The following is a 10,677-nucleotide window of genomic DNA, read 5'->3' as shown; positions in this document are numbered from 1 at the left end:
CACGACCACACAACCGGGTCAAATGGGTGTGGCTACATAAGGTGAATAAGGACGGGGAGTACTGTGAAAGAGAGGCTGAGCAGGCTTCTGTGATTTCTGGAAGCAGGGCAGCCTGCAGGACAGGTCAAAGGTCAAAGTGTCCATAAAAAAAGTCCATAAAATCTAATGTGGCAGGTTCGATCCCCCACACCATCCATGTTTCCTGTCCTGTCAAAGTGTCCATGAGCAAGGCACACTCAGTGTAAGTCCTTCTGATGAAGCGCATCTGTTAAGTGTCTCTACACATTGTAAACTCCATAGCAGCAGGCTCTGTGGCGGTGTGTACGTACTAGAGAAGTATCAGATAAAGGAGCAGAATTGGAGTCGGGGGGGGATCCAGTCCTCCAGCACCAGCCGGCGGCGCTGATATTCAACAGTCAACAATTACACTTGATTAGATGATTTTTCACTGTCATGCAAAATGCCACCGGGCTCGGAGTCGACCGCAAAACTGGATGCATTCGAACCTCCAGCGTTTAGCCGATGCGCTCCTCAAATGAGAGGTTAGTGGCCTACTCCAAATAAACCAATCGAAAGTACACAGTCTAGCACATGTCCCTATAATTGTAGCCTAAACATTCTGGATTGAGTCCTGGTCCTCCTTTGATCAGGCCTGTATAGGGCCCATTCACTCACAATCCTGTTAGTTTAAACTCTTGTCCTCGAGCGAGCTAAGCTGGGGCCTGGTGCTCTGAGGAGCCCAGCTTGGTTCCATGCAGCACAAAACCACAGGCAGTAGCGGGTGCCAAGCTAATTACCGTGTACATCAATAAAAATAACCCCAAACCGGAATAGCTCCCTTCCAGAGCACGTCTTGATTACATAGAATTTAAAGAAACGATTCTGTAATAAACAAGACCAGGGGTACCAGGGGTGTCCACACACACGCTGGGCTCCTAATTGGTCGAACGTTATTTTTTTGTGCCTTAACACTGTTGTTTTCCTTTACCTCATCAGATTCGTCAACATTTTATCCCTGCGCCAAAAACCTGAGTCAGATTTTATTTTTTATTTATTTTAGCTCACACAGTCTTTGTGTGCAGCAGAGTGCAAGTCAGCTGCCTGCTTTTCATTATTTTGGATTGAGATGGTGTAGTGCCAAATTTGACAGAAAGATGATGTCCTGCTGCGGGGGGGGGGGGGGGGGGGGGGGGGGGACTGCCACCCCTGCACTTCCCCCAATATAGTAGAACCCATTCAAATTCTACAGTGGACAATTCTATGCCAGGGACATTGTGGGGCTGGATCTGGGCTCTCTGACTGCGGTGTCAGAGAAGAGAACGTTGTCCAGGCTATGCTCCACCATGAGCAATGACTCGCACCCACTCCACGGCGTGCTAGTCAAACACAGGAGTACGTTCAGTGAGAGACTGATTCCACCTAGATGCAATACGGAGAGGCACAGGAAATCATTCCTGCCTGTGGCCATTGGTCTATTTAATGCCTCTCTTAAAAGAGCACCTCGGAGACGCTCAGTCTCCCTGAGACTGAGCCAGCCGATAGGTTAACTGTGCCTGGCTGAGCCACGTGTAACGTATAGGGCAAGCCGACTTAATATAAGTCAAATGTGCAATAAAGATAATTGGCACGTATGTATACTTACTCTACTTATTTTGCTTACTTTAGATGTATTCTACTTATTTTTGCTTCTATCGCATTTACTACTGCTTATTCTATGCTATGTTGTGTTCTTATTCTGCTTATTTTGCTTACTATCGCATTTACTACTGTTTATTTTATGCTATGTGTGTTCTGTGAGCGAGCTACTGTAACTTGTCCCAATTTCCCCCCGGGGATCATTAAAGTCTTTATGATTCTGATTCTGATTCTGATTCTGCACTCAGTCTGAGAAATGGCATACAAAAAGCAGGCCAAGTCAAGTAAGATTTCCATGATCGAGGCCTACTACACGCGCACAAAAAGTTCCTTGCTTCTAAATGTCTTCTGCGTCATGATCCTCTAATAGCACACTGGATGCTAAGGCAGTGAGTGGGCCAGCAGCAGCATTCCCACATTGGGCTTGAGACAGAGCCAGGCTTCCCTGGGCCTTGACGTATCTCCTCATGTTCTCCTGCCCTGACCCCGTCGTTGCGGATCATTAAACAGGACTGCAGATCAGCCACTCGCCAGCTGGCCGGGCCGGGCCCGCCACAGCTACGCTTGTCCTTAAGTGGATCCCCATTACTGTCACTCACGCTAAACAGCCAATGCACTGCTGGCCTCTGCCAGGTATGGTGGGCCCGCTGGACTCCAGCCCGCCCCCCCCCACCCTTGCTCGTGAGTCGCAACACAGCGCTTGTTTGAAGTGAAAGTCCGCGCTGCGCTTCACTAGAGCCTGACATCGTCCAGCGCTTTCTCAGCCCATTAAAATAGATGAGGTATCATCACAGGTTCACCCCTCCTGGCGCTTTCATGATCATGTGTTGTGACGAGTGTGTGCGTGCGTGTGTGTGTGTGTGTGTGTGTGTCAGAGATGTGCAAAAGTCGTTTTTTGGAAAGTTCAAGTCAAGTCTCAAGTCTTTGAGCTAGAGTTCAATTCAAATCTCAAGTCTCTGAGGGCCAAGTACAAGTCAAGTCCTCAGGTCTTGGGATGAGCGTTTTATCATCTGCTGGATTGCCGTCCGGTTAGCTAAAGTACTGTATTATCCTCACTCCTACAGGATCAGCACTGATTAGTTGACATTATTAGACATTCCCTTAATGTGCACTTCACGAGTGACAAATCTCGAGTCTGAGTCGAGTCTTAAGTCTGTTGAGGATGAGTCAAGACTCAAGTCACTGTGTGTGTGTGTGTGTGAGTCGAGTCTGAGTCGCAAGCCCAAGTCTCCATCTCTCGTGTGTGTGAGTCAGAAGGAGCTTCCTGATTTGGCTATAATGGGAGAGTGTGTGTGTGTGTGTGTGTGTGTGTGTGTGTGTGTGTGTGTGTGTGTGTGTGTGTGTGTGTGTGTGTGTGGCCAGGAATCATAATACATCCTCACCTGCACCACACAGATCATAATACCTCCTCACCTGCACCACACAGACCATACCTCCTCACCTGCACCACACAGACCATAACACCTCCTCACCTGCACCACACAGACCATAATACCTCCTCACCTGCACCACACAGATCATAATACCTCCTCACCTGCTCCACACAGATCATAATACATCCTCACCTGCACCACACAGATCATCATACCTCCTCACCTGCACCACACAGACCATAATACCTCCTCACCTGCACCACACAGACCATAGTACCTCCTCACCTGCACCACACAGATCATCATACCTCCTCACCTGCACCACACAGACCATCATACCTCCTCACCTGCACCACACAGATCATCATACCTCCTCACCTGCACCACACAGATCATAATACCTCCTCACCTGCACCACACAGATCATCATACCTCCTCACCTGCACCACACAGACCATAATACCTCCTCACCTGCACCACACAGATCAGAGGAACGTGAGTGTTTTCCCCTCTCTCGTCTCTCCCCAATTAGTCCATTGTTGGGGAGTGATGTAATCGAGTGCTTTAAGCTCATATTAACGTGACTCTGTAACCCCTTTAACCGACGCGGTCCCTGTCTTGTTATGGTGGGGTTCCCCGTGTCTCTACACTGACCGCCCACCCCCTCCCCTCTGTGACAGACCCCCCCCATCATACAGGATATTAACTTTCCCCTTCAATCTCATTTCCTGCTGAGGATGGCCTTTCATGTGTCACTGCCCATTCTGGGCCCTGCTGTCACCACAACCTTTTCACTGAAGTCATCCACATGGCATCATATAATAGCCTACATCACACACAGACACACACACACACACACACACACACACACACACTCACACACACACACACACACACACACACACACACACACACACACACACACACACACACACACACACACACACACACTCTCTCAGTCTCTCTCACACACATCTTAGCGTCATGAACAAACACATGAGCCTGTGCAGCATCATGCGTCAGATATACATAGATACTTCCTGGATCTCCACAATCCACAATCCACAATCATCTCCGGCCTATGAGCAGACTGCAACTCCATGTTGTTATGTGTATTGGATTTCCAGGCCGCCCGCAGGCTGCCAAGCAACACAACAAACATATGGCTGTTCAGATTAAAGCAGGCACTCAGTCAGTCCCACTTTCACTGACACGCTCAACAACGTGCCCACATCTAATCAATCTTCCTCAAGTAAGTCCCTTCAACTCCAGTGGTCCGCACGTGCACATAATCACACACACACACACACACACACACACACACACACACACACACACACACACAACTTCTGTTCTCTCTGCTCTTCTCCAGGGAAAGGTATACGGAGGAGGAGTCAAGGTGATTGTGTAACTGGCGTAGCTGGATCTGCCATATGGACACCAGGGGGACCCGCTCCGGGTCAGAGGGCAGGTAAACTCTAGGAACACAGTGCCAGACACACGTGCCTCTCTCTCTCTCTCTCTCTCTGTCTCTGTCTGTCTGTGGTACTCTGTGTACTACTGAGATGCTGATTCTCCACGGGCCTCCTAAGATACACAACCTACTGAAACACACTGATGTGAGAGAGGCCTGTTCTGACCCAGGAAAGTGTCAATGCTGTGCTCAGGACATTGCTCCAGACAGGCTAAAAGGGAAGAACGTATAGGCATTATTACCCCAGTGGATCTTCTGGGTGTACGTCTTGTTGCATACATTCTAGATGGAAGAGGCTGACTTTTAGACAGGCTACTCCATCATCATCTTAATCCATCATTACTAGTAGCAATAAAGGTCCACTTTACTACACTGCTGCAAAGATTACAAATGTAAACAAACGACCGTATCGGTATGCCTCATGGTTGGTTATGTGAATTAAATGTTTTCAATCAAATGAACATTGGAAATCATCTATGCAAAGTCAGCAATTGTGAATTGGAGCTTTAACCAAAGTAATTTTGCTGTCTTGAGAGGGCAGTATCCCAAACTGACTGGTGTCCAGTTATCCAGGGTATAGTCCTACACATGCATGTGTTATAATAATTATAAAGAATATAATAATAATTGGCACCAATTATTGGTGCCATGACAAGAATGCATTGGAAATACATGTGAACGGCAGGCAATGTACCACGTGGAGCAGGCCAAGAGAGGGAGCTGCACCAGAGGGTTTTAAACTTTATGGTGCCCCCATCTTTCTAGCATGCATTTGCCAGGAGCTATGAAACCAGGGGGGGGGACATTGTTGACCCATACTGAGTTTCCCCCCCCCTGGCATTCTCAACACATGGAACATTCCTCCTGTCCTGCCAGAATGGGCACAGGGGTCAAATTTTGCCACACGGAAATATTTGCAGAGGTACGTGACGTGGCGTGTGCAGGTCTGAACGGCGAGGTACGTGACGTGTGCAGGTCTGAACGGTCAGCTCATAATATAGGCTCGCTAACAAAACAGCAGATGGTGGGTTTCCTGTGATGTCGGCTTCAGAGTTGTTCATAGCAAAACAGAAAGTGATAGACTAGCGCGCCCCCGCACACACACACACACACACACACACACACACACACGCACACCAAATCACAAACAAAACCACAAGGGCTGAAAACACTTAAGCATTTTTACAGAGCAGCTTTAAACGTTCCCCAACTGTGAAAAAGAACCTTTTAGCCTTCACAGCAATAAATTGCATTTTTGGCCCCATTTCATATGAGTGGTGGTGGGCCCATGCTCTCTCTGGGGGACTGTTGGCTGCCTTCAGTGATGCGTATCATGGGGTCACTGAAGTGGCATCAGTCAGTCAGTAGCACGGATTTAAACATCTGCGCACTCGTCCAGCAGCATCCGGTCGTGAGGCCCCGCACAGGACAAGGCGTGTGCGGCCGAGATTCCCGTGGCCCCTGGGGGACTTGGTGGAAGCACGGGGGGAATTCCCAGCGGGGGAAGGAGACGCACTCACGCACACGCCTCTCTCTCTCTCTCTCTGAGCGCAACAAAGCACTTATTTTGGACCAATGTTATTTGTAGTGACTCAGTAAAAGGGCGTTGCAATACAAGGCTATGTCTGAATTACAGGCCGTCTAGGGCCACTAAAAAAAAAGGACCGCTCGACAGATGTTTACAACCGCTTAGAGCGCTTTTCAAGTGGGGCTCACCTCTCTGCCGGAGTGCCGCTCAATGGCCTTCTTGACTTTGCCATAGGTCCCTCTCCCGAGCGTCTCCAGCAGCTCGTAGCGGTGTTTCAGGTTGTGTTTGTGGTGGTGTTTCTTCACGCCCGAGTTTCTCCTTCCATCACTGCTTGTCTCTGCCGGTGGTGAGCCGCCGGCAGGTAAGGGTGGAGGAGGCGTGGAGGAGAGGTCACCCCCCATCGGTCTGCCCGCTGAGGTTTGGCCCGGCTGCAGGGCCTGGGGGCGGGATGGCCCCCGGTGGGGTGATGATAGACAAGCGGTTTCCATCCTCACTATAGGGAAGTATTCAAACTAACTTCCCACTGTTAAATATTTCAAAACTAGCTACTTATAACAAATTGATAATATAATACTTAATATGCCTAATAATAGTGTTAATAAATAAATAAATTACAAGGAATAACGCGTACTAGTTATATTATTACATGTGGAAATTAACATTTCCAGATTGTCTTGGTTGATCACTTTGCTTTGATCATGTTTAAGTGACCAGAGATCCCTCCCTCCCTCCTCCTACCTATTCATGTTATTATCGCTGTTATAATTAGTCTGCCAGATTAAACACGCAACAAAGCCTACCAAAAGGACATCATCGGTGTATCAGATACATAATCCTATATCACTGGATATCTATTCATTCTAGGGTTATAATGTAGACTAATATGTAGGCTATTCAGATTTCGACTGCGGGCTGCATGTCGGAAGCTGAATCCACTTTCGATTTAAAGAGGATTATAGAGACAATATGCGCGATCTCTGTCCCAATAAAAGAAAATTGCCAAAAAAAATAAAAGCCTGAGAAATCAAATGCATCGGACCGATCTTCTCCTCACTCCTTAGCGGACTGGCATGATCTGGCGTAGTCTGCGGCTGAATCTGGGTCGTTCACATTATCTGTCGTCCTAAATGCTGCCAACATCACCGACTCACATCTAAAAGGCGAGAAAGCAGCGACGAAACCGGCGTTTTGGATGAAGATGACCCTCATTTTGTCCGCACACGGCCCAGGTATCTCCTCCTCATTCATCTGGACTCTGTCTATTGTGCGACTGGCCGCATGGCTTGGTCGACGGTAGTAGAGGTGCGCATAGATCGGACACTATCTCAAGCTGAGACGTTTTGGATGTTGCCATGGTCGTTTTGCTGCTCCCCTTCTTCTTCTTCGTCTTCGTCTTTATTCTGCTTCTTCTTCTTGCGCTGCTTGTTTCTCTCTCTCTGCTCCAGCAGCGTGAGGGGCTGTGAAGAAGGAATGTGAGATGATCCGAATCCGGAGGCGGAGTTTCACACAGACCTCCTTCCTTCCCTGTCCTTCTCTTCCCCTCTCTCTCTCTTTTGTTCCTCTGTTCTCATCTCTCTCTGTCTGCAGGGGCGTAGCTAGCAAAAGTATGGGCTCAATGTGCACTGGAGACGACGCTTTAAAGCCCCCTTCACTTTCCTCTCATCCCCACCACAGCCCATCATTGTCCCCCACCAAAGGCATACATATAACATTGGGCTGTGAAAAAGAGGGAGATTTTGTCGAATGACCTACCCTCAACGCCCCCCCCCCCTCCCCATATAAAAACCCTAGACCACAAATTAATAGAATAAATACAAGGATGTAAAGTAAATCACTTCTAAATCAGTCTTCTTAAATTCATAGCTCACATTAAAATTATACAATTAAATTAAACAAACATAATGTACAAAGACGTGATCAAATGTCAGCATGTAAAATTTACATCACAAAAAAAATGAAATTTTGAAATGTCCATAAATTAGAAACTCTCCCCTATATACTGTATATAACTTCTTGAATGACTGCGATAGCTTTCTCAGATCAAAAGTTATGAGCATTATGTGTCTAAAAGTAAAACGTGATAAAACATTCCACAACATTGTATTTTCTACAGTGGCATTCCACCAAAACCATAAAAATAAATATTTTCTAATTTGTTTTATGGAAATAACTATTCACCGTGATTATGGAGATGAAAGCAACCAAATCACTCAAAATAGCTGCAAAACTAAACCTTCTTTGGCTCATTGCCAACAATGTGCAGCAGCAACATGGGTTTCTGCAGGTCACCACACACACGCGCACGCCTGCCGGTGAGTTTCACCGGCAGGACCTAGAGCGTGGGAGGATCACGTTGTTCCCCCCAGTTCCCCTCCCCCTGAACAGGCACGACCAGAGGAGGCGCTAGTGCAGCGACCATGACACATACCCCACCAGCTTCCCATCCGCAGACACGGCCAATTGTGTCTGTAGGAAGGTTGGCCAAGCCAGAAGTACCGCTGCCAGGACTTGAACCCAGGTCTTTGCGGTGGTAGCACTGACCTAAATAATATGGACAGAGCTATCTCACGATCTTGGTCTCCCATTTGGAGTTGAAACGTTGGCCGTCGCCATCTTGATTTTTCTTCAGCAGAGTGGGAGGGAATGGGTTGAGTCCTTGCGCTGCTCACGTGAGTATGGGGTCCCAGAGCCGCAGCTCCGCCCGCTATTGGCCCAGTGATCGGCAAGCTGCGCGATCACTGGACAGGCGATCTGTCAATCACCCCCTTTTCTATCATCTATTTTACTCCAAAGGGGCGAGTTATATAAAAAATGACCCTCCTACAGTTGTTATGAAAAGGTGAAATTAGCTATATAGACCAAAACCGTGTTTTGCCCCTGCTTGGAAAGATGTTTAATCCTGTTACAAAGTCGAGCATTTTAACATGGGGGGGAATGCCTACTGCCTCCGACGCCTAGTGGCCATTCGAGAAACTACAGCTTTTCAATTCACTTCCGCCTCATCAGAGGGAAGCCGGGGGGGGTTGGGTGGTAGGCGAGTGCTTCTATACCTCTACACTACCCATACGCCCCCTGGTGGTAGGCGAGTGCCTCTACCTCTACATCTACACTACCCATACGCCCCCTGGTGGTAGGCGAGTGCTTCTACCTCTACACTACCCATACGCCCCCACTAACTCACTACTGAGCAACACAGACACATTATAAGTGCCCATAACAATATTATCGTTATTTTTTCGGCTCCCTCTCTCTCCTCTCTCTTATTACGGACTGCTGACTATATGCTTTAGCCCTACAAATAGCACTGGCAAGCTCCAGTCACTCGCAAGGGCAAGCCCTCTTCAAACAAGAGAATATGATTCACAATATTGCACTAGTAGGCTTTTCATTGTAGAAAATGTCCAGTCACACAAAAGCATTGTTATGAATACCAGTCTGAGGCAAAGATGAATCATTTCCAGATTCCCGGCGGCTGTGTTTCTCAGTTGTGTGTGGAAACAAAAGGAATTGCTCAACATACGATATTGTCGATGAGGAAAATCAATGTATGAAGCTTGTGAAAAAACACGAGAGAAAAACATGCGATGCAAAGCAATATACAGTGTATTGTGAAACCGTTCTGATGTGATGGATAACAGATACCGGGTCCACCAAAAACATTGCAAATGTTCCTAGACTTCCCCAGGGTAACCTCAGTGTTTCATATGCATTCATCACACCAGACTTCCCCCAGGGTAACCTCCGTGTTTCATATACATTCATCACGCCAAATCAATTCATATTTGCATCTGGTTCCCATAATAAAAAGGAATGCAGAGGAATCTCAGAAGGGATAATGTAATTAATCCCATTTTTGCTATGGGCTGCAGTGTATACACTACCGGCCATTGTTAGCTAATGCCTGACGTTACTCCTCTCTGGTTTTCACTGTTTAGGTGGAATGATCCTTTATGGATGATATTGTTTTCACCTTGTGAGTCTGTGTGTGTGTGTGTGTGTGTGTGTCATCATGGCAAAATCCTGGAGACTATTATAGTGGGAACTAGCGTCACAACCATGCAAGATGCAGTCACGATTGAAACCTTACAGGTGTGCAGTTGAGATCACAGTGAAGGCGAGAAGCTGAGTTTGAAGATGGGTGTGGTTTGAGCCATGGGTCCGGAGGTAGAGGGGTTAGGAAGCAGGGTAGGAGCCGCTGGCACCCACTTAGCGACCCTGCCCATAGAGACACTGCGTAACGCGTCATCATTCAGAAACCACGCCCAAGACGGGGGAAAACAGAAATCCCCCCTCCAATCCTGGCGTTCTCCTATGTCACGTGCATGGTTGCATGTTGCACAAAAAGATCGTATATACAGAAGATGAACACTCCAACTTACTTCCTTGACAGCTAGATCCACATTTTTCTTCTCGCCAATTCTCAATGGCTTCCTTGTTTTGCTCAGGAGTACAAAAAAACGTTAACTGGCGATTGTTTACATTTGTTGTCTGCGCAGCACACCACACAACAGCTTTTAGCTATGTTTAATTCAAGGAAAATGACGCTGGTGTGTGGAAATGAACGGAGCTTTTCCCCCGTGATGGGCGTGGCCTATTTCGTGCAGTGTCTCTATATTGGTTTGAAGTTGTGGATCACTGTAAATCTGGTACAGTTCACCACCTGTTTC

At 47.5% G+C, this 10,677-nt stretch overlaps 1 protein-coding gene across 1 annotated transcript in view; it reads right to left on the bottom strand.

The window, feature by feature from the left end:
- nuak1b (NUAK family, SNF1-like kinase, 1b) overlaps window positions 1–7,047 on the bottom strand; it is a 27,725-nt gene extending 20,678 nt beyond the window's left edge. The window contains exon 1 of the mRNA XM_083663144.1: window positions 6,199–7,047. Coding sequence (XP_083519270.1) covers window positions 6,199–6,498 — 300 coding nt within the window. The 5' untranslated portion in view covers window positions 6,499–7,047. The remainder of the gene's footprint in view (window positions 1–6,198) is intronic.
- Between the last annotated feature and the right edge of the window lie 3,630 nt (window positions 7,048–10,677).

The sequence above is a fragment of the Poromitra crassiceps genome, assembly GCF_964638095.1.
Source record: "Poromitra crassiceps genome assembly, chromosome: 30".
NCBI lineage: Eukaryota > Metazoa > Chordata > Actinopteri > Beryciformes > Melamphaidae > Poromitra > Poromitra crassiceps.
The sequence above is the reverse complement of the archived record's forward strand: the minus strand, read 5'-3'. Positions and strand labels throughout refer to the sequence as shown.